Here is a 24,492-nt window from a genome sequence, read left to right as displayed (position 1 = left end):
GGTTTGTTTATGTTTGAATTTCTTCATATATTTTCGACGAAGAACATTCAGCATTCACTTAGAGACCGTCTCATCGTATAGTTTTGGGAACATGAAGAATAATGAAACTACACGAATTTCTATCATTTCTCAATCTGTATCTCCGAAGCTATTTGTGTCCGACCCTTATATATGAAACGACTCAGAAAGCTCCCCTAACACCATATTTAAAAATAAATTAAATCGGGGAGAGGGTCCCTTTTATGCAAAAATACCCATATTTCTTTATCGTTTCTATATTACCACTATTTTATGTATTTAAGATGATGAAAATTATAAGAACTCTTATCGGACTGTGTATATATTTTTAGAATAAATATATTCTTGCTAGCAAGTTAAATGACCCGTCGTCTCTGTTGAATCGACTAACATGTCCTAACCGATAAGATAATGTGGATAATATCTTCACCTATAGTGTAATTTATACTGGGGTATCTTGTAATTTTACGATCGATCGCGAAACGATTCCTCCTTGCATTGACTTTGCGCTATAAACATCTCGGTGACACGCTCTTTGCGGCATATAGTAATCGCTGTTAAACGGAATTCTCAATAAGAGGCTAAATGCGATTTATATCCTGAGGCGATTGCATTTTGTTCTCGCAAAGTAGTAAAATAACTGAAACAAAAAGAGCAAGATGAACAGCGTCGACTTATTCTTTCAACAATCGCACTATAATATTATTCGCGTTCTGTTAAGCATCAGTGGCCTATGGCCTTATCACACAACTAGTAAACGTCGTGCGATATATTTTGGTTTCCTACTTGTGTTCGGATCTGGTTTGACGTTCGAGGTAAAAAAGTCTGTGAATACCGCGAATCACCGAATATGTACAAGGTCTGTCCCAAAAGTATCCGACCTTTGCCTGTATCATGAAAATGAATTATTTCGGAGTGATATGAACAACGTCGCCTTCAAAGTAGTTTCCTTCCGAAGCAATGACTTTCTGCCAACGGTGCGGTCACCCACTTGCGAAGGCAGTCCTAGAAGTCGTTTCTTCTGATAGCCAACAAATAGCTCCCTCATCGCATTTCGCTTTATTTCCTCAATATCGTCAAATCCTTTGCCCTTCAACGGATGTTTCAACTTAAAAAATAATCAAAAGTCACACGGGGCTATATCTGGACTGTACGGTGGTTGACGAAGTTGGACAATGGCGCGTTTAGTCAGAAACTTCTGAATCAGGTGAATGAGCAGGTGCGTTTCATGTAGTCATTGTGAAATGCAACGCCCGGAGTTTTCGACGCTCACACAACTGCATACCGTTGCCAATTGAACAGCTGTTGGGTCATGCCGCTTGGTGGGGGTACTCCTAAAGGTCCACCTTAAATACTGAATACTTGTTTTCCACGATAGGATGCCCAAAGACAAAGATATACGCAGAGGTCGGATACTTTTGGGACAGACCTCGTATATATACAAAAGAAGGATTGATTGAATTAACGTGACAATGAAGAAACCAATTGCATTTCAGTTCAAGAAAATAGAATCTCTGATTCTCACGATCGAATTTGACTTATAAGAACTAGATATTCTGCTTCCCTCAATTAGAACGCTTTTGGTCTATTCATCGTTAATTTAATCACTTTTTTCTCTATAGCTTTCTCTATACCGTTTCTATCGTTCGATTAACTGCAAATTTAGTAAAAGGAGAGAGCAAATCTGTATAATTAGAGATTGAAAGACGTCAATCTCTCGATAAATGTATCTCGATTGTTCGATATATCTGAAAATTGCGTGCACTTTGTGGTGCGTTACGGTTTTCATCGATCGATGTGATGTAGCAGTGGATAAAATTAACGCGAAATCGAACGGTTCAACCAATCGTGCGATTCAATCATCACGTGAACAATATTGTCTATGCCGAACGCAGGTGTTAGGTATGATAGAAGTCTGGCCAGATTCTTACGAAGTGGTCGACTGTTTGCCGTTGTTAGTTCTCGGTGCAGTGTCGATGATTAAACTGGTCTGTGCGGTATATACATTACCAGAGGTACGTAAATAAAAAAAGAGGAAGTAAAAAAAATTGGAGAGAGAAAAATAGCATTGCCTCAATCGATATTCAACAGTTGAAACAGTTACGATTAAGACAATAATAATAAAACAATATTAGATCATACTTAAGTTGACTTTGTGCTGCAGATAACGATACTTCTAACAAAGATGCAGGATTATTGTCTTTCTCTGAAATCGAACGAAGAGACTAATATACTGCACTCGTACGCATTGTACGGCCGAAATTTAGGTTACGCATATATGGGTAAGTCTATTCATCGAGAAAGCAACATTAATTTACTGCGCTTTCATCCTCTTTCCTTATCTCCCCCCTCTCTCCTCCTTCCTTCTTCCCTCCCTCCCCTCCTCCCCGTCCTCCCCTCCTTCCCGCTCCCTCCCTTTCTCACTCTCTTTCTCTTTCTTCCTCTTTCACTCTCATATTAGAGAAAATCATTACGTTTTCTAAATTAGGCATCTTATTCAGCCATACCGTCGTTTTCGTGTTTGCGACGTTATTAACTAAGCTTCTTGATACGGGGAGTAGCAACAATAATTCGTCAAGTATCACGCATGAAACGCAAGTAGGACTGTTTTATCATGTCAATTACATAGTCGACGTAGAGACGTATTATGTACCGATTTTCATACATAGCGCTACGTGTGTCGTGTTTTATACGCTCTTAATGATCACGTTCGACGTGTTGTATTTGACACTTGTCCAGCATTGCTGTGGTTTGTTCCAAGCTTTAAGGTCAGTCTAATAAATCTCGGTAAATATTAATATTAGTGGTAATCTTATCAATTTCAATGACCTTGATATATTAGAAAATTGAATTATATAGGGTGTCTGGTAATTAGCTGCCAGCCTAAAGTGTGAAGGTAGATTAGGTATAAAAATCCCATATCATTTTGCGAGATTCGCTATTATCGAGTTATTACAGAAATTTGATAAATGAGCGCGCGCTCAGATGGATGATTGGAAAAGCGTCGCAGCCTCTCGAGTCAGCGCGGCCTAGTTAACCTAGCAACAATTGGCGGTGTGCGGCGAGATAAAATACCAATAGCAGCGCATTGTCTTTCCCTTCACTGCACACCGGCAACAGTTTCTGCATCAACTGGGCCACGCTGTAGCCTGAGCGGCTGCAACGCTTCTCCAATCATCTATGTTGGCGCGTGCTCGATCCTCAGATTTCTGTCATTAATAACTCGATAATTATTGCGAATCTCGCAAAACGGTATGGGATTTTTATGTTTGTCTTAACCTAATCTACCTTCATATTTCGGGTTAGCAGCTAAGTACTGGACACCCTGTTCATGTACTCAGTTTCAAAAAAAGCGGTATACTAAAAATTTGGGAAAATTTACCAAATTTCAAATGATCATAACTTGGTAAATAATGAAAATAAAAATATATGCAAAAATGTAAAATGAAGTTTGAAATGTCCACTTTAAGAATATTTGAATGGCAATTATATTCGGTTATTTTTTTCAAAATGGCGGATGACAAAGTGAGAGGATGCAAAATTGATAATCAAGGATCCGAATCTGCGACGATGCATGGCGTGAATCAAATATCGCAGTCCAATGGGGCGAAATGTACATGAAAGTATAGAGTGTTTTCTTTAAAATGTTTCTTTACAGAGCTCATTGCGATTATTTTTCGCTGAGTTATTCCAAATTTAATTAAAAAAACAATTTTTTCTTTAAATTTGTATAACTCAGCAAAAAATAATTACATCGAGCTCGGTAAAGAAGCATCTTAAAGATACACTCTATATTTTTATATACATTTCGTCTCATTGGGCTAACAAGGGGAGAACGTATCGACCGGAAAACGGTTTGGAACGAAACTTACGGAGTTAATAGTACTTGACTATTAATAATTCATGGTAATAGCATACGACGCAATACCTTTTCATTTTCGAGAAAAAACGGTCTAAAGAAAAGAGCCAACAAGTGTACGAGTTAGTAAGAAGGGTATTCAATGAAGCGGCGTTATCATAATTAACAACTGGTTTTGCTTTTGTCTTTTAATTGTACTTAATTGACCATGTACACGTAAACGATTTTCTAAACGAAGAAATGCTATATGCGATTTTTAAATACCGTAACATTCTAAAAATAGTTGCGCTACACGTCGATAATTTTTCTCACATTCTCCCAGAATTAGCAACATATTAACTTCCACGTCAAAACGAGCCATGATTTTCGAACTCGATAGCATGAAAACCAGCTCAAAACTAACGAAATGTCTGATGATCTGTATTTGTCTGTGATTTGTATTTACGTTTCCCGATAAATGTGTTTATTCATGTTTCTTTTGGTTAACATCAAGTATGTACTCTAAGGTCTTTTTTGTTTTTGTTATATCGCAAACGCAACTTTGTGTCAATGGAGTTCAATCATGAATGGACTCGCTAAAGGTTTAAATGCTTATAACTTTTGATAGAAGCATTTTCCAAACAAATATTTCAGATAAAATTTACTTGTTTTTCCCGTAGAATCCAAATATGCAACATTTTATAGGAGATTCCATTTAAAATTATGAAGTTACCCCCGTGTCCCCTTAAAGGGGAAGCGAGGGCGACTTTACGTTTATGTAGTTAGAGAGGCCTCTCGAATACATGGAACTTCCTTATGAACAATTTTTTGATTTGATAAATATTTCTAAAGTTATGGACTTGTAATTCTTTACGTGAGCCACCCTGTATACTGTTTAACGTTGTTAACGTACATTATGAAACTTCTTTTGTTAATAACTTTTTAATAAACAATAAACGACGGCTAAAACTTTTCGCAAATTAGTCAGAGACATGTCCTTAACAACATATGTCAAAGTTATTGAAATTGGTTAAGTCGCCAATAATATTAATATTGGATTGGCCAATAAGTCCGTGCGGTTTTTTTCGATAGATGACTTCAAGGTGCTTTGCTAAGCTTTATCTTCAGTTGAAAGTCTTGAAAGCGTATAGTCATTGACAGATGACATTTCAACATGCATTTAAAAAATATACGTAAATATTGCTTGTGTATCTTGTGTGTTTTGCGTCATTTGAAAATGGATAACCAGAACAAGCATTTTCAGCATGCTTTTTATTTTAAAAAAGGCAAAAATGCGGCGCAAACCTGTAAAAAGATTTGTGCAATATATAGTGAGGATGTCGCGTGTGCCAAAAGTGGTTTACGAGATTAAGTTGCGGAGATTTTTCCGTCAAAGATAAACCACACTTAGGCTGATCAAATGAGAACGACAGAGACAAATTAAAGGCGGTAATCGACACCAATCTACACTACACGACGCGGGAGATTGCAGACGTTCTCCAAATATCGAAATCGAGCATGGAAAATCATCTGCATCAACTTAATTATGTTAGCCATCTCGATGTTTCGCACGAACTGAGCGAAGCTCATTTAATCCAACGCATTTCCATCATCGATTCACTCGGAAATGTGATCCATTTCTGAAGCGTATAATAACTGGCGACGAATAATGGATCGTCTATAATAACATCAAGCGCAAAAGATCGTGGGGGCAGTGCAGCGAACCGCCACAAACCACTTCGAAGGCAGGGCTTCACCCGAGCAAGATCGTGCTCTCAATTGGTGGGATTGGGAGGGTGTTGTATTCTATGAGCTACTTCCGAAGAACAGAACGATCAACTCGGATATGTACTGTAGTCAGCTGGATAAATTGAATGCAGCGATCCACGAGAAGCGTCCAAAATTGGTGAATCGTAAAGGCGTCGTCTTTCACCATGATAACGCTAGGCCGCACACATCTCTACAAACCCGGCAAAAATTATTGGTGCTAGACTGGAACGTCTTACCACATCCTCTGTATTCTCTAGACATTGCAGCTTCAGATTACCATCTGTTTCGCTCCCTTCAAAATTCCTTGAATGGAAAGCACTTCGTTTGAGAGGAAGCTGATAAACGATACTTGGAACAGTTTTTTGCCCAGAAAGACAAAATTGGGCGTTGTTATCTACTATATTTTGCGTTCTTTGAACGAGGAATTATAAAGCTGCCCGAAAGATGACAAAAGATAGTAGATAACAACGCCCAATATATAATTGATTAAAGTTAATACCTTCTATAAAAATAATCATCGATCATTTATAAGTAAAAAACCGCACGAACTTATTGGCCAAACCAATATTTACCTAAATCTTTATGTAAGTTCAAATACTCGGTGTGAATCTCTTTTAATATCTCCTATAAATATTAAATATTCTAGGTATCGCTTAGAATATGCGACCAAGCTTGAAAACGAGAATGGTGATTTAATTTTGGTATCCGGTCAGGATAAAATTCACTCGAACATCTTATACAGTATCCGAAGACATGCGGAGGCCATTAAGTCGGTATATGTGTTTATACAATTAAGCTGAATTCTCACTATCTATTTCGACGACGACAGACAGAAGTTCATGAAAACATTCTTTGATGCTCTTGTTTTAGAATATTCATAGTATCCGCCATTGTTACATATCAATTGTTTCTATTCAAAACAAGTTTGATAGAGAATTGACAGACTCTTATCTGTCGTTATCTAGATAAACAGTGAGAATTCAACCTTACTCGTTATTGTTACAAATCAATATAGTAATTAAAGCAATGTTTTTATACATACGTATTATATCAGATTCGTTACCATTATGGAGGCAATATATAGGATACCTCTTTTTGTACACGTGGGAGCAAATATATCGATTTTGAGTATATTAGGATTTCAGGTACTCCTAAATTACCACTAAATTATTGCTCACGGGATAATTATAACTTTGATTGTCGCTTTATAGTTACATTTGCATTCGTTCATAGGTAATAACAAATACGGAAAACATTAATCGCGTTCTCAAGTACGCCAGTTATTTGAGCGCGCTCCTTGTCAATACGTTTTTTGAAAATTGGCAAGGTCAGAAAATCATAGATTCCAGCGAAAAGGTGTTCGAATCCGCGTACGTTTCATGTTATATTATTAGGAGGTTGAATTAATTATTTTGTCAATATTTTTGTCTTTATTTTAAAGAAATAGTAAAATTTATATCAACCAAAATATTTTCCGTCGTTAGTTGTAACTTTTTCCCATCTTTTTGGCAACATAGCGATTCCGTGACGATGGAACGATTTGTAAATGTAAAGCAAAGGGGATTCTAATCCAATTGCAAAATATTTTTTGCAAAATGCACTCTTTATTAATTAATTTTTTTTACGTCTATGGGCAAAGATGTCGGCCGTGACGTCACGCATATGTCCAGAGAAAAAACTGTCGGACTGCTGCTAGACTCGAACCTAGGCCCTCGCGGTTACTAACCAACACTCCAACCTCCTTAGATCACTGTCGCCTGTTGCTAGTAAACGTCTAGTGAAGGTTCTTAAGTGCGTATGATGACGTCACGAGAGAAAAACTGTCGAGCTGCTACAAGACTCGAACCTGGGCCTTCAAACGCGGTGATTATTTCCCTAATTATAAAATGGGCGTCATAACCTGACAAATTATGGAAAACTACAGGAATGCTGTAAGAATCTTTATAATTTAAATTACAATTGGAATGTCTAGGGCCTCTATACCGTCCGGTTAAATGACAATGATCGCGTACGCGTATATCTTTAGCTGTGAATGATTTTTTGCATATGTAACAATGCGTCGCATTATAAAATGCTGAACACTGTTCTTGTGAGTTTTTCTTTTATATTATATTTTGATATATTATATTCATTAAATATCATTCATAAAATATCCTTACCGATCACATATATATTTCTTGCATTTTTTTTTACTTAGTTGTGAGGCGGGGCAAATTCTTAATCCACATGAAGTGTCCCACGTTGTGTCTCGTGGATCTTGCATATATAACAAATTTACATGCTTTTCCTTTTTATCAGCGAGACATATCGGAACGATCGCATATGATTTTTCCTGCTTCTTTTTATCTTGTATAGTGTATATGTTGATAGAGATATTGTTTAGATGTTTAAATTTTGTAACTTGTTTAACTGTCATGGGGGGAATTCAATATCCTGAAGATTGAATATTCTGGTGTAGTGTGAATATGAAGATTGCCGGTCTCTATGTCTTTCAGCTGAATATAATGCTTTACTACTTTAGAAAAATAGGAAAAAGTTAGAGAATGATGGAAAATATTTTGATTAATGTATTCATTCATTTTGTTATTGAAATAAGTGCGTCTTTTAAGAAAAAGGTCGGAAATTGAGTTCGATATCTAATATAAAATATATTTTACGTTTCGCGAAAATGATGTCACAGATATTTATGGTAACTTTTGTCATAATATATAGATAGAAATAAACTTCTAATATGTTTGTAGATATAATGCAGAATGGTACAAAATGTCACCAGAGCAAAGGAAGTTTCTCATAATGATCATGATGAAAAGTAAAAAACCACTTCAAATAATCGCTGGCAATTTAGTCGCCCTATCGTACGTTAATTTTAATGCGGTAAGTAAAAACTTTTCGTTAGAACGTGCGGACTTTCGTTTTTTATATTGACAGGAAATTTTATCTGATTCAATTTAAGGTGATACGTACATCGTCGTCGTATTTTATGCTACTACGATCTATACAGTAAAAATTCCAGATGTAACAAACGATGTTTAGATATGTTACACGTTTATCACCAAGTTTTAATGACGTACTATTTGTATATTTTAAAACGATCAAGCTCCATAAATTTTATTTGTAATTTTAATTGTATATATTTTACTAATAAATATTTCACGTAAATGAATGAAATATTTATTTGTATTATTGTAAGTATAATAAATATAATAAGTATAATAAACATCTTAATCTATAACCTTCGCGAATTATTTATTGCGTTGTACCCAACATATAAGTAAACGATCTATATACGGATGACATATAAATTCAGTATTCTCTAAGAATTAAATTTACAAATGTCGCGAACAGAAAATCTAATAATTTCTTTGAATTTGTCACTGGAACAAGTATCGACAATCTGCTTCAGTGCTAAAACATAAAACATAACATCTAAAGCTTTTCTCACTCACAAGATTTCTCACAAGATTTTTTGAATACCTAAAACAATGTGTTTATGTCTGTTTATGTATGTTGCGCATGCTCTGCAAAATTTCATTATAACGAAATAATCACATATTTACAATTATTATTAAATATAGCGGTTAATTCTTGTAGGTACATATTAATTTGCGCTTGCTTGTGTATGTAACTCACGAAAGTTATCGAAGAAATGGGAGGGAAAAGGTTTATTGCTCGCAGTTAGACTATCATTGATGATAATCCTTATGTTTTACTAATCATAACAAATACTAATGCATTGAACAGAGAACCGTGAAGTAAGAGAACGATGTGCGCACGACCTTAAAAAAAAACAATGCGTCAACGCGAATCCAGCACATTGAGAGAATTTCAATTTAAAAAAGTTCTCTTACTGAAGAAAAGTTCTCCAAGTTTAAGGTGTATAGTTTGCCCGCAGTTATCCTAATTGGCTTGTAACTTCTTATTAGCATAATACTGATTATCCTTCGTACTCTTAACGAAGATTGATACCATCTTCCGCTGGTTCTAAAAGGGCGATTTGTTAAATCATTGATTATATTCGCAAAGTCTACACGAATGGCATTTCGCGTGATATATTGAAGATTGAATCATAAATAATTTACGTTTTTTCCTCGTTTCATAAATTTAATTTTATATTTAATATGTTCGTCATTATTAATAAATGGCTTTAGTTCTCAATCAATAAGAAATTTAATGATTTTTTCTACGAGTGTTTGAGAAAAATAAATACTCATTATTTCTGTCGAAAGTTATTTTTGACTCCACTCAATATACAAGGTATCCGGTAATTAGCTGCCAATCCGAAGTGTGAAGGTAGATTAAGTTAAGCTGAAAAGAAAAGTAAAATACAATTTTGCAAGAATCGCCATAATTATCGAGTTATTAATGACAGAAATCTGACGAATGAGCGCGCGCCGAGATGGATAATTGGAGGAGTGTAGCAGCCTCTCGGACCATAGTGCGGTCTAGTTGATCCAGCAACTGTTGGCGGTGTGCGACGAGATGTACGTACGGCGAGATAAAATACGAATAGCAGCACGTTGTCCTTCCTCTCACTGCGCACCGGTAACAGTTGCTGGATCTATTAGGCCGCGCTGTGGCCCGAGCGGTTGCAACGTTTCTCCAATCATCTATGTTGGCGCGCTCCCATTTTTCAGATTTCTGTCACTAATAACACGATAATTATTGCGATAGTAATTAAACAAGGCGGTAGTTAGACTTAAAAAAGTCTAACTCACTTTTTAAAATGAATTTTCAAAAGCCTGACCTTTTTAATGAAATATTTTCAAACCTGACTTTTTTAATGAAATATTTTCAAACCTGACTTTTTTAATGAAATACCAGGTATGTAAATATGAAACCGGAATTTTTGTATAGAAAATACACGTTTATTGTATGAAAATGATAAAAAATATTTTATTCGAAGTATTGCCCATCGCTAGCTATACATTTTTCCCATCTGTCTGACAATTTATGGATGACACACCAAAAAAACTGTTGCTCTTTTGAGGCAAACCAGTCATCGAGCCATTTCCATACATTTTCGTAAGAAGTGAAGCGCTGCTCAGCAAGTGCGTGTCCCATCGATGCAAATAAGTAATAATCGGACGGAGCCAAGTCTGGTGAGTAAGCCGCATGCGAAAGTATTTCCCAACTAAACGCCTCAATCGTTTCCTTGACCAGTTTTGCTGTGTGTGATGGTGCATTATCATGAAGCAAAATCACTTTGTGTTGCCTTTTTTGATATTCTGGTCGTTTTTCACGCAAAGCTTGATTCAAATCGATCATTTGTTGTCGGTAGCGTTCAGTATGAACGGTTTCGCTAGGTTTTAGCAGCTCATAATAGATCACACCCTTCTGATCCCACCAAACACAGAGCATTGTCTTCCGTCCATAGCGATTTGGTCTTACAGTCGATGTCGATGGTTCGCCTGGAGTTACCCATGATCTTTTACGCTTAGGATTCTCAAAATATATCCACTTTTCATCGCCAGTCATAATTCGATGGAGAAATGACTTTCTTTTGTACCTGGCGAGCAGCATTCGCAAGTGGTTTTTCGGTTTTCCTGCTGTCTTTCATTCAGTTCATGTGAAACCTATTTTCTCATCTTCTGGATCTTTCCCATGGCTTTCAAACGTATGGAGATGACTTCTCGTGTCACATTTAATTGATCCGCGAGTTGTTGTTGCGTTTGAACGTCATCCTCTCACGTAAAAATCGCCACGTTTGAATTTTTTAAACCACTCAAAGCACTGTGATGTGGACAGAGACGATAATATAATCATAGGCAAAACGGGATACATTGGAACACCCGGTCTTTACGAGCTAATATTCAAAAGAATCCCCGACGATTCTGTGTACACCGAAGCTGATATGCAAAAATACAAAAGTATACTATTGTCGAGGAATATTCGCAGACGCGGGTACCTCCCGCAAAACCCTATACTCGGTAAAAAGGTATACAAATATAAACATGTAATCGCGCCCTTAGGATCACATGCGTCGAGCAATAAAGTGGGAGGAAAAGGTTTATACGCATTGCAAGCTATGATGACCTTAAATGACAGCAATATCAATTACGCGCATTGGGATGATCCTAACGAGCTGGTGGATCGTCTGCGATTGCTTGACGCTTCGCGCCAAGCTGGCAACAACTCGCACGAAATTTTATCGATTATCGAAAAACTCCGCGAAGCTGGTCTCATTATACTAGATGCGTAACTAAGTTTCCGGGTTTTTTGATCAATGAAAAATGGAAAATTTCAAGAGAAATACAAAAAATGGTTCATTCAAGTATCGTCCCTCGCTAGCTATACATTTTGCCATCTTTCTGGCAATACATGAATACCGCGACGATAAAACGACGCGTCTTTGGACCGAAACCATTCATCCAATCAATTTTGCACTTCTTCGAAATTGGCCAAGCGTTGCCCAGCCAACCCATGCGCCATCGACCGGAACAAGTGATAATCGGAAGGGGCCAGGTCTGACGAATACGGCGGGTGCAGTAGCAGATCCCATTTCAACGTTTTGATGGTATCCTGGACGATGGAAGTGCGACGACACGGAGCGTTGTCGTGCTGCAATATCACTCGTTCGTGTCTCTTGTCCTATTCTGGCCGTTTTTCGAGCAATGCATGGTTTAAATTGATCAGTTGTTGTCGGTAGCGATGCCCATTGATAGTTTTGCCCGGCTTCTTTTCAGCAGCTCATAGTACACGATTCCTTTTTGGTTCCACCAAACGCAGAGCATTGTCTTCTTTTCGAAGCGATTTGGCCGTGCCGTCGATGTTGATGCTTCGCCAGGTGAAGGCCACGATTTTTTACGTTTGGGATTCTCGAAATATATCCACTTCTCATCGCCAGTAACAATTCGATGCAGGACATTTTCTTTCTTTCTTTCATGCCGCAAAAGCAAAATTTCGGAAGTGGTTCTTCGATTTTCCATCTGTCTCTCAGTCAACTCATGCGGTCCCTCTTCCTTTTGCGGCTTTCCTTCCTTTTGAATTTTTCCCATGGCATGTAAACGTTTGGAAATACCTTGGCGAGTCATGTTTAATGCCTCCGCAAGTTGATCTTGTGTTTGCGTATCATCTTCATCCAATAACGCTTGCAGATCGGCGTCCTCAATTGTTTTTGGTCCTCCGGAGCACTCCTTGTCCTCAGTGTCGAAATCGCCACTTCTGAAGCGTTTAAACCAATCTTCACAGGCAGTTTTCGATGATGCATGTTCGCCGTAGGCCTCCTCAGGTAAACGACGTACTTCAGCTGCACTTTTTTTTCAAGTTAAAGCAGAAAAGCAAAGCTTCCCGCAAATGCTGTTTATTTGGCGCAAAACTCGACATTTTCGTTGTTAGAAAAAATATTTTTGCGTTGCGATATGTGTTGGTATTACGATTGGTTATTGTTAACAGATGTTCAAGCTATAAAAAAACTTCAGATATGTATGTCGACTACATATGTCGTTAGCGCCATCCATGTGTGAAACCCGGAAACTTAGTTGCGCACGTAGTATTAACAACATTTCTCTCCCGGACGTGTCGAAGAATATTTCACCATGGATGTATCGACTTTTGTGGATCTACAAGGGTACATGGTTGGAAAGAGATTTATTGTAAAAGAAGCGGCGATATTGAAGAATGTAACTATTCTTTCACACTATATCTTCACGAATCCGATGCCATGGCATCTGCTCACAAGATCAGACAAATCGAGAGCCTACTAGTTAACGGCTAATCATCATGGATTACGATGGGAAGATGGAACCGTCAAATACTGCAGAACATTTGATACTGCTTGAACATTTGATTATTACAGCTGTGGTGGGTGATATGTATGGCGAGCTTGAAGATGTCGCATCTCAACTTGTGTATGTGAAGGGGCATGAGAAACGGGAATGGTTGTTACATCTTCTGGATGACAATGTGAGAAGCAACGTAATCATTAGGACCGTGGATACCGATTATGATGACATGCCTTCTCTGCAAAAATTGAATAATACTTTTCGATGTAGTAATCATATGAAAAATTATGCCTTACAGAATGTACTAAACATTTTCAATTGATGATCTTGGAGAAAATTGCATGACGCTTAATGAAACATTATTTCAAATGTACAAATGTTTCTTCCAACACGCTTATCCCCTTTCACCTCTTAGGATTTTATATGATAATTGTGTTTGATAAAAATACAGTTCTTTATTTGCGGTATGATGATTATTAGACGTTCGAGAGACGTTCGATAGACGTTCGAGAGACGTTCGATAGACGTTCGATAGTAATCGCGGGGCCCAGGTTCGAGCTTACCTACACGGCACGTATCCCGGCACGTTCCTCTCTGGACATGTGCGTGACGTCACGGTCACCATCTTACTCGTAAACGTGACGTCTATTAGCAATAGGCGACGGTGGTCTAGGAGGTTGGAACGTTCGGATAGCAACCGCGGAGCCCAGGTCCGAGCCTACCTACATCCCGGCACGTTTTTCTCTAGACATGTCCGTGACGTCACGGCCGCCATCTCTTACCTGTAAACGTGACGTCTACTAGCAATAGGAGGCAGTGGTATATGAGGTTCGAGCGTTCGATAGCAACCGCGGGGCCCAGGTTCGAGTCTAGCAACACCCGACACGTTTTTCTCTGGACATGTGCGTGATGTCACGACCGCTCGCCATCTTTCTTGCCCATAGAATCAAACAATTCTGGGGAGGAGAGAAGGTATCAATAAAGAGGGGGTATCAATAAAGAGGGGGAGAGGTATTAATTAAAATATTTCATTAATAAAGTCAGGTTTGGAAATATTTCATTAAAAAAGTAAGGTTTAGAAATATTTCATTAAAAAAGTCAGGTTTGAAAATATTTCATTAAAAAGGTCAGGTTTGAAAATATTTCATTAAAAAGGTCAGGCTTTTAAAAATTCAATTTAAAAAGTAAGTTAGAACCCGCCTTGTTTAACTACTTGCGATTTTTGCAAAATTGTACTTTTCTTTTCAGCTTAGCATATTACGAGGCTTTAGCATGTTACGATTGCAAGTATATTTATCTTGCAATACTAACCTGGAATATCGTAAAAGTTATGCCAATCATGTTGAAACATAATTCAATCTACCTTAACACTTCGGATTGGCAGCTAATTACCGGACACCCTGTATAAAATATTTTTCATCGTACGTTGCTTGAGAATTGAATTTTATTACATTAAACACTAAATAGAATAATATTATATTAAAGTTTAAATAAAATTTAAAAATTAGTTCGAATTGCATTCGACGAAATAAGGCAACAGAGGTTAAAGGCCGAAATTCTTCCATTACGAAATATATAGTACGGTACTTACATGAATGCGAAAATTTTATCGGTATAATCCGATAACTGCTGACCCGGCCAGCTTTCGAGAAAAAGAACGGAAAGAAGGGTCACCGTGAACGATGCGTATCGCAACGCTTGCTTCGGATCAGTCAACTTTACCACCGCCTAATTTTAAATATGAGTTTTTGTCATTTTCTGGATGTGTAATTGTACTTACAGGAATTATATTGGAATTTGTTAATAGTATTACCGATAACGCACTGTCGCTAACGATATTACGATTGCAAGTATTTTTATCTGTTGCAATACTAACCTGGAATATCGTAAAAGTCATGCCAATCATGTTGAAACCTAATTGAAAAAAGTATGATGTCGTATTCGCGTTCTCGAGGCTTTTAGCATATCTTCAAGTCCGAGAAAAATTAATAGTATTTATCAATAACAACAGAAATATATGTGCTAACTGTATTGTATGGAGCGTAAGTTCTAGCAAATACATATATTGCAAAATGTTCGTCAGTTTAATTATGACATTATTACATTAAGAAAAATCCGATTCTCTATTTTATAAAATACTGTGAATGTTTAGGAAAAAATATTTTATAAGAGATATAAATTTTTCTTGAAAATTTCTTAAAAGTACTACATTTATAAATATATTGTGGGATATATAGCAATTAATATGTAATTAGCTAAGTTTATTGTATCTGAATATCGAATCAATATCGGTCAAACTAAAGTTTGTTTGCAAACACTAGTGTTTGTAAGCTTACACTTACTTACACTTACACTTTAACGTTAACGTGTAAAAAATTGAAATTACAAATAACATACTATGTTAAAAAATGTTCTTTTTTACTTGTAATTTTCATTATAATTAAAAAACTACTTTTGTGATTTTATATAAATGTTATTATCCCACATAACATAACATAATATTGCAACAATATCACAATAATATTACTTCCACATTGCAATATTACAATGTAATATATAGTAGAAATATTAATACATTATTACAATGATATTACAATAATATTAAAATATCTGCCAAAATGCACCACAGTAATACGTGAGTTGCTGCAAAAGTTTTTAGAAACCAGTATTAGGTGGCGTAAATCCGATCGTGCAATCTCCACGCAGTACACCTTGGTTAATGCCAGCGGTAATGTAACTTTCAAGCCCCATAACTCGGAAAATACTCAATGGAACATAACTTATTTATAACATTTTGGAAAGCTCTCAAGACGAACTATAAGAAAATGCAATGAAAAATAGGGTGTTCTATTTAAAAAACAAAGTTGAACTCTGTATGACCTTGGAACGTTCACTCCAGGTCAATCCAATGACACCATCTTATGTATCCCCTCGAACTAAATAACTTTTGTCTGAAACATTTTTTTTCTAAAATGCATAGTTTATGAAATATTCGACCGTTTCCAGACTTTTGGTACACCCTGTATATATATGCAATCATCCAATATGTTTTATCATCTGTGCGGTAATTCTTAATATAAAAATATATAACGACAAGGCACAAAGTATAATTTAGAAATACTAACTCTATTATGTGGTTATGCATGATGACACAATCTTTAGCGTGTTTGTATGCTATATCCTCTTCTCTACTCGGACGCAAATCTGTGTCTAAAGTAGTCGCGTCAACAATCCGTGCTAGCCGATATCTAAAAAATGCTCATTGATGAACATATTTTAAACGTGAGTGAACATGGAATTTGACGACATTTAATCGCGCATGATTCAAATGAGTCGCGATGTCCGAATACCAGTCGAGACATTTAAATGTCATATATGGATGAGATAAAATCGGGTAATATACGCATTAATGAAAACCACGACCATAATGATATATATTTATTGTAGTCTTCCTTGTCGTTCGTTTGACAACAATCGTTTCACATGATAAAAATGTATGTATCTTCATATTAAACGTATATAAAACGTAAAAAAAATGCGTGACAGTGTGAGACATTTGTCAGCATGAGATAAAATGAACGTCACTGAGATCTCTTTTCTCGTGAAAAACATACGTATATGAAAATGCGAATTGTCACATGAGATGTGTGAAGTGAAGTAAATGTTGAAAATGAGAATGCTGTTTCTTTTCTTATAAAATGTCGTTATTGCGGAGTTACCCGAGTATTTCGCACATGCCGCACTCGTGCTGAACGTGAAACACCAACATCGAGTCGATTGCTACGACTATTGAGACGAATCCAAGAGTACCGATATACGAATGCACCAATAGTGGATAGTAATACTTTTCGACATCCAGGAGATAGTCCGAACGGAACATTACAGGTCTCCCTTCAGAGACGTTGTATAATCCCATATAGCTAGCTGTGTTTAATATTACCGGCACGACCAGAAAAGGGGTCATAGAGCCGTAGAGGGAAGCTGTAAATGCGATGTCATTTATCAACGATGCCATTTACGCCGATCCTTCGATTTGAGCAAATTTCAATATTCCACAAGCGAAATTCCAATTTTGTTCAAAATCCATAAATAAAATAAGCTTTATATACATACGCACGCGCGCGCGCGCAGGATGTCTGACAATAATACATAAAACTCTTACGTATGTAGGTTAAATTAAACTGAAAAAAAGATTTCTCTACTACTTTGCAAATAGCCATGTAAAATATTAAACTATTAATTAAAAAAGATTAATTACAAAGATTGTTGAATTTATTCATGCGATCTCTGTTAAATGAGTTGTGATGGCGACCTCTACCATAGATCAGATCAAAATGAATAAAAAAGTCCTGTACTATTTTGCAAGAAACCATATAAAATTTGGAATTATTGATTAAAGAATATTTGTGAATAATTGCGAGCGATTATAAACTAATCATTTTTAATCATATTATATTATATTGGAGATGTAGGAACTATTCGCATTCGATTCGACTTCGAATCCTTGCTGTTCGAATTAGAATTATTCAAAGATTTCGAATTGCGAATTCAAAGAATTCGAATTTCGAAAAATATATTTAAAGTTCAGCAAATAGAAAGGTTCAGGTTCAATTCTTGGCTAAGATAATATTTTTCATAACTCTTAAACAAAAGTCTATTAACGCACAATTAAATATAATAATTAGAAATTGGATAGTCGAATTCTAATATTGATGATTATAAATAAAAAAAATGTTTTTTTGTATGGGTAGTTGATTCATATAGGAAGTTGCAAGCCCGGAAAAAATATTGTGTGGCTATTTTATCATACATACGACCAACTATTGTTATTCTCACATATTCTCTTTAAAATTATTCGCAATATCTGATAACTGATATACCAGGTTATGTTATTAATTAAAAATTAAGTTTCGACCATGTAATCCGATTCAACTCGATTTGATTGGAATTTTAACGATTCGATTCGATTCCATTTGACACAGAAAATACTCTCACATATTAACATAAATCTATCTAAAATGATGTGTTTCTATTTAGAGAATTATGCTCTGTGGTCTCGTCCGGATGGATATTGTATTAGTATCCTCTGTATACGCACTCCCCAACAGTTCATATTCCAGCCAGAGCGAAAAAAAGGGGCGCGCGCGCCTCTCTCTCTCTCTCTCTCTCTCTCTCTCTCTTTCTTTGGCTGGGGTGCATCGTGTGGATCGTATCATACCCGTGGTTGGTGGTTGGCGTTTGAACGGTCCCGTCATATAAATTTTCTTGAACTCAAAGCTGTTTTTTATGCTTTGCAGTGCTTTGCAGCAGATCTTCGAAACTGCGACATCCTTCTCCGCGTCGACAATACTACAATACTACAGCCATTGCTTATATCAACTATTTCGGCTCGGTGCAATACCCGCGCCTTATATCATTGGCGCGGCAAATCTAGACCTGGTGCGAAGACCGTAACGTTTTTATCTTTATCTCTTATATTGCCTCTATCCATAATACCATCACTGATAGCGAATCACGAGCCGTCAGCCTAGACACTGAATGGTCATTGACGCACGCCGCTTTTTCGAAGATCTTGACTACATTTGGACCATTTGACCTAGACCTGTTCGTATCTATTATCAATGCAAAATGTTCCGTCTACGTCTCTTGGTTTTTCCCGATCCCAGCTTTATGACGGTGGACGCGTTTACACTTTCCTGGGCAGATATAAAATTTTTTCGCTTTTCCCCCATTCATTCTTTTACCGCGTGTTCTTCGTAAAATTATTAACGACCGCGCAGAGGCGGTCGTCGTTGCCCCTTCATGCCCATCTCAAGCGTGGTTTTCCCCTATTCAATCATCTTCCTATGGAGACGCCTCTCATCCTTACGCCATTTCCTGATTTGCTTTTTTCTCCTTTCAGGGATCGTCATCCGGCCTGGCGAACGTTTTCCCTGGTGGTCGGGCGCTTGTCCGGTTAGCTTTCCTTGACCGCCAGGTACCTAGTGCAGTGAAGACTACTGTCGCTTCGCTCACGGACGTTACGGTCCGTCAATATTCTCGCCCCCTTCGCGACTGGTGGTTTTTTTATGGTCATTCCTCAAGCGTCCCTCTGTTCTCGCCAGCTCCGGAGCAATTTCTAGATTTTCTTGTTCGCGAGTTCATGTGTGTCCGTTCGTATTCGACACTCGATACGATTCGTAGCGCCGTCCCTCTTATCACATATAGTGAGATTGATAACTATGCGCTTGTTAAGCGTTTTTTGTGGGAGGAGTGGGCGAAGGTGGTCTTCGCCCTCGCTACGATTTCGTCTGCGATTCAACATGTGTTATTGCTCATCTCGCTACTATATATCCGTACGACTCGCTTCCCCTGTCACTCTTATCCAGAAAGTTGGCCTTGCACCTAGTTCTTGGCACAGGTCAACGTGCGCAAACGCTCGCCTCATTCCGCCTTTCTCGGATAATCTTTTCAGACAAACTTATTATAAAAAAAAAGTCTCGAATCGCCTCAAGACTTCTGCGCCCGGACGTTCCTAGCCTTTCTTTTCTTTTTTTCCGTTTCCGGATAACACGAGCTTATGTATTTGCTCCTTAGTTAAGCATTATTTGGAAGTTGCTCGCGACTTGCGTATTTCTTCGGGCAATTCCTTTTTTATTCACTTTTTATTTCTTATGTACGCCCGCATCGTGCCATCGACACGCAGGCGATCGGTCGCTGACTGCGAGTTAGCCTTGGCGAGTGCGATGTCCGCACTGATTTGTTCACACCGCATAGTATTACCCGTCATGCATCCACCTCATTGGCAGCGCGAAACGGGGTAGCTTTAGACTTAATCAAACGGCCGGACTTAATGCGGCCGGTTAGTCAGGCTTCTCCTAAGTTTTTCGCACGTTTCTATAATCGTCCTATCCTCCACCGTGAGGATTTTACGAACTCCGTCCTTCGCGCTTAAGCTCACGTTTTCTTTGTTTTTCGACTGCCTCCTTGCAGTTTAATACACTCCGTTTAATATACTCTTTTGCAGCAAGTTGCGCACTGCAAATCGTCTTCTGAACATCTACAATATCCATCCGGACGAGACCACAGAGCATAATTGTATAAGCAAACGAACTCACCGAGTGAAGTTCGCTTGGAATTATGCTTGTGGTCTTGTCCGGGTGGACTTTCCCTCCCACAGTTTCCGCGTTTCCCACCCGCGGTCTCCACATTGGGCGATTTGCTGTTTCGTTCTGAAAAATGAAATGGTTCTGCGCGAGCGCGCGGGAGAGCGGTGGCGCACGCGCCCCCTTTTTTCGCTCTGGCTGAAACATGAACTGTTGGGGGATGCGTGTACAGAGGACACTACTACAATATCCATCCGGACGACACCATAAGCATAATTCCAAGCGAACTTCATTCGGAGAGTTCGTTTGTTTATACAAATTTAATGTTACTTTTCATTAAAACTAATGTAATAGAAACGTAACCTTTTACTTAGTAAATTCATTCAAAATCCGTTTGTATATATATTTCTTGTTCGTTCGTATGTTAAGTTGATTTCTGTCGTAAACTCTTAAAGCTCCAAAATTCTATTTTTTCCATTTGCTCTGACGAACTACAGCGTAAAATCCTAAAGAGCAAAGGATATCTTTTTGAGTCATATCAAATTGTTTTACATATTTCTGAAATGGTTCAACTTTATCTTTATTTTTATTGCCTCTTGCATAATCAATTTGACGCTTTTATTCTACATAAAGATTAAGTAATTATTTTTTCTAAAAATTGCATACGTGCATGGTTCTAATTTCGTCTATAAAATCTGATACGCGAAATTTGCTTGGTACCTAATAAATTTTGTTTTGCTTTACCTGCGTAACCAATCGTGATTTTTCTGCCAATCTCGTAATTCCTGCAAAGAATATCATATTCTTGACTAGACTTCGAATGCATATTCCAGTCGTCCGTCATTATAACTGTGAGCCTCTTCATCTACGTTTATGAGAAGAGCTAGGCTTAGTGTAGTGCAACAAGGTAATAAATAAGTAATAGACTCAAGTGTTCGACAACTGAAATACCTGCTTATGATTGTACGTATAATTAATGTACTTGCAAATACACATTAAACTAATCACGAATGGTGACGAACTTTCCATAGCTACGTCAATGTCACCTGCCAACAAAGCGGTGATCATACCGCCGCCCTGCAAAGTTTCCGAAGGTTTGAGAGACTCCTAATTAACGGCTGTGTACTGGCAATAATATCTACTTCCGAGAACAAAAAACCTCGTGAATATTAACAGTCAAATACAATATTTATCGAGAAAACATGATATGCACATAAAGCAGTAATTCGGATTAAATATTGTCACTATATCGTTGTCTCCAAAAATAGTAATATAGTAATTGCTATTATCATTTTGATTAATTTGATAATCGTATTTTTTATTATTAAACATGGTCCAATAATAACATATTAGTAATCACAATTGAACAAAAATTATTGATTTTGTTTGTGTATGTATGTGTATGTGTATATTGATGTAACTCAACCTTCTATCCGTTCTGGAATTACATTATTTATCGTAGAATGTTTTTAAACTTGAAATAATTGCCCATTTAACTTTGTTATTATATTCTTTCTTACATTTAACAATATGTATTGGATTGTTCAAAAACTCATTGCGTTTTTTTCAGTGATTTTCAAGACCGTTTATTTTATACAAAAAATGAATATTAGTTAATGATATATTGTCCATTTTGTTGATGACATCTTTCGGTTCTTCTGCCATCTTTCGGTTCATGATCCCATTCTCAAAAAACTTACTATTTATTTAGTATGGGAATAAGTTTCCGCCTGTTTTAAATACAAGTTAGTTGTTTATTTAAACAAAAAAATACAAAATGATTTTATTAAAAATACGCCCTATTGGAAGCGACAACTTTCTCCCATCTTGCAAGTAGTAAACGGATTCCTCGAAGAAAAAAATCTTCTTTTGATTCGATCCATTCATTCAGCCATTTTTCGATACCTTTATGAGAAGTGCTTTATGGGAACCGCTCTCCAGAAAGGGCCGACTGCATGGATCGAAATAAGTGGAAATCTGAAGGACTAATATCTGGTGAATACGGCGGGTGAGGCAAAATTTCCCAATTCAATCCTTCCAAGTATTTTTGTAACATGGGGCCTAGCGTTGTCGTGTAGCAAAATCAGCTTATTATGCCTATTCTCCCATTCCGGTAGTCCATTTTTCTTTTAAAGCTCGGTTCGAACGTATTAATTGCAGTCGACCACGATTCCCAGTGATGGTTTCGGACGGTTTTAGAAGCTCATAATAAATAACGCCCTTCTGATCCCAGCAGATGCATAACATAACTTTTGAACCGTGGATATTCCATTTTGGAGTTGATGAACCTGGTTCACTTAGCATCACCCATTATTTCAGTCGTTTGGGGTTGTCGTAGATCCATTTTTCATTGCAATTCGATGCAGAAAACCTTTCCTTTTTTGTCTTTGAAGCAGCATCTCGCATGTCACCAGACGTCTTTCAATGTCTCTCTCCTTTAATTGATGTGGCACCCAATTTCCTGATTTTCGGACCATTCCCAATGCATGTAAACATTTTCCCACAGTAGATCTATTAACATTTAACTCGTTTGAAAAATCTTCGAGCGTTCGACTCGGATTTTCTTCGAGTAAATCTTACAGTTGTGCATCTTCGAAATTTTTAGATGCTCCGTCGCGTTTTCGGTCGCTCACGCCATAATCACCACTTCGAAAACCACTCTTTATATGTGGTACTCGACGGAGCATGATCGCCGTAAATATCAACAAGCATTCGATGCGTTTCAGTAGCACTTTTCTTCAGAATATAGTAATGGAGTAACACTTCCCGCAAATGCTGCTTTGTTGGGGTAAATGTTGCCATTTTCGACGCGAAAAAAAGATGTTTACGCTTCAAACGAATGTCTACTACTGCGGTTCAAAGCTCACAAATACACCTTCAAAACACAAGTATAGCCGTTCCATCAAACACGAAATTAGTACTACTAGCGATATCAGCAGAATATTCATGGAAAAAAGATAATGCTATGCATTTGATATTTGATATTTGATATGAAAGGCGTACATTATGCCTTTTGTATCAAATGCATAGCATTATCTAGATTCGATGAATATTCTGTTTTGGTGTCAAGGTTGACTGGGATCCACCCATGTCTTCTTCCGTCTCGGATATTCGTAATACATTCGCTGTTTGTTGCCAGTCACGATATGCCATAAAATGCTCTTCTTCCTATGTTTAGCAAGCAAGGAAATGCAAATGTTCAAGCAATTCAACTTTGAGCTTATTGACAATTGATGAGGCACCTATTTTCCTTCCTTGTGGATTTTCCCTAGAACTTCCCTATGTAACCGCCTCGAAACGAATAATTTGTCGACTCCGAGAGCTACTGACATCTTGAGGACGTCCTGGGGATGTTTCTTCATCCTCATGGAGGATATATGCTATCAGGGTGGGTAAAGATATCTATCGAAAATAAAGGCAATAACTTTTCGAACAACCCAATAATTTGATATGTTTATACAATAAAATCGCTTGAAAGAATTTACTCTGCATTTTGATCTTTTTATTCAAGAACTTCACGACATGTATAATATTATTTCGTCAATAGTATAATCTCGTTTTTACGAGAACAGTGGCACTAATTACACTGCACGTTCCTTACGATTATTCGACAGAGATTTAGAAAAGCGTGGGTTTACCTGGATGACCGCTTGGGCGAAAACCAAGGGCGCGAAGACGATTTGGATCAAAGCTTTTTCCCAATTCTCCTGATACGGCCATTGACCGATGAGATACATTAGGAAGTGATTGATACGCATATATTGACCTTGAACGCTGTCCATCCTGACTATTTCGCAGCAGGTATAGCACTGTTGCGCTTGCAACGAAGCAGCTTATACATGCCCATATGCACATGTACAAACACATACATGCACACACGCATATACACCATACACATATACACACATACACGACACACGCCCATATAGGCGGTGAAAGACCTCACTGGCTTCGTTATGCATTCCGTTTGGGCGAGCGCGGATGACGACGCGTAATTGAGAAAAATTACACCGCGAACAGAATTAAATCGATATATTGTAGTATTACAAGGCACTTAAGA

At 37.4% G+C, this 24,492-nt stretch overlaps 2 protein-coding genes across 3 annotated transcripts; one reads left to right on the top strand and one right to left on the bottom strand.

Annotated features, from left to right (window-relative positions):
• The first annotated feature begins 471 nt into the window (after nt 1-471).
• LOC109504034 (odorant receptor 67a-like) lies at nt 472-8,722 on the top strand. 2 transcript variants are annotated; one of them, XM_019842472.1, is made up of 9 exons: nt 472-833; nt 1,914-2,033; nt 2,183-2,300; nt 2,507-2,786; nt 6,273-6,395; nt 6,681-6,771; nt 6,860-6,996; nt 8,368-8,500; nt 8,580-8,722. In XM_019842472.1, exons 1-9 carry the CDS (start codon nt 678-680, stop codon nt 8,628-8,630), a joined length of 1,209 nt encoding a protein of 402 aa, XP_019698031.1. In that variant the 5' UTR covers nt 472-677; the 3' UTR covers nt 8,631-8,722. The 2 variants fall into 2 exon arrangements, with proteins under 2 accessions (XP_019698031.1, XP_019698030.1); XM_019842471.1 differs by lacking the exon at nt 472-833 and having other exon boundaries at nt 1,641-2,033.
• Nucleotides 8,723-8,847: 125 nt separating this feature from the next.
• On the bottom strand, nt 8,848-24,222 carry LOC105185440 (odorant receptor 13a). Its single transcript, XM_011144953.2, has 9 exons — nt 24,071-24,222; nt 21,384-21,509; nt 21,177-21,297; nt 17,067-17,328; nt 16,473-16,595; nt 15,224-15,314; nt 14,939-15,075; nt 9,475-9,607; nt 8,848-9,402 (listed from the first exon to the last, which is right to left on the bottom strand). Exons 1-9 carry the CDS (start codon nt 24,212-24,214, stop codon nt 9,352-9,354), a joined length of 1,188 nt encoding a protein of 395 aa, XP_011143255.2. The 5' UTR covers nt 24,215-24,222; the 3' UTR covers nt 8,848-9,351.
• Between the last annotated feature and the right edge of the window lie 270 nt (nt 24,223-24,492).

Source organism: Harpegnathos saltator, unplaced genomic scaffold (genome assembly GCF_003227715.2).
Source record: "Harpegnathos saltator strain DR-91 unplaced genomic scaffold, Hsal_v8.6 scaffold498, whole genome shotgun sequence".
Classification (NCBI taxonomy): domain Eukaryota; kingdom Metazoa; phylum Arthropoda; class Insecta; order Hymenoptera; family Formicidae; genus Harpegnathos; species Harpegnathos saltator.
This window is presented reverse-complemented; position numbering and strand designations above follow the sequence as displayed.

Excerpts from the sequence above, each read along its gene's own strand:
- LOC109504034 (XM_019842471.1), top strand. The coding sequence starts at position 1,743 with ATGTATCTCGATTGTTCGATATATCTGAAAATTGCGTGCACTTTGTGG. Across the intron at positions 2,301-2,506 it reads TTTAGGTTACGCATATATGG|GCATCTTATTCAGCCATACC; the intron begins GTAAGTCTATTC and ends TTTCTAAATTAG. Across the intron at positions 6,396-6,680 it reads AGACATGCGGAGGCCATTAA|ATTCGTTACCATTATGGAGG; the intron begins GTCGGTATATGT and ends GTATTATATCAG.
- LOC105185440 (XM_011144953.2), bottom strand. The coding sequence starts at position 24,214 with ATGGACAGCGTTCAAGGTCAATATATGCGTATCAATCACTTCCTAATG. Across the intron at positions 21,510-24,070 it reads TCGCCCAAGCGGTCATCCAG|GGCGGCGGTATGATCACCGC; the intron begins GTAAACCCACGC and ends GAAACTTTGCAG. Across the intron at positions 9,403-9,474 it reads ACTTGGAGAACTTTTCTTCA|GTCGTGCGCACATCGTTCTC; the intron begins GTAAGAGAACTT and ends TTTTTTTTTAAG.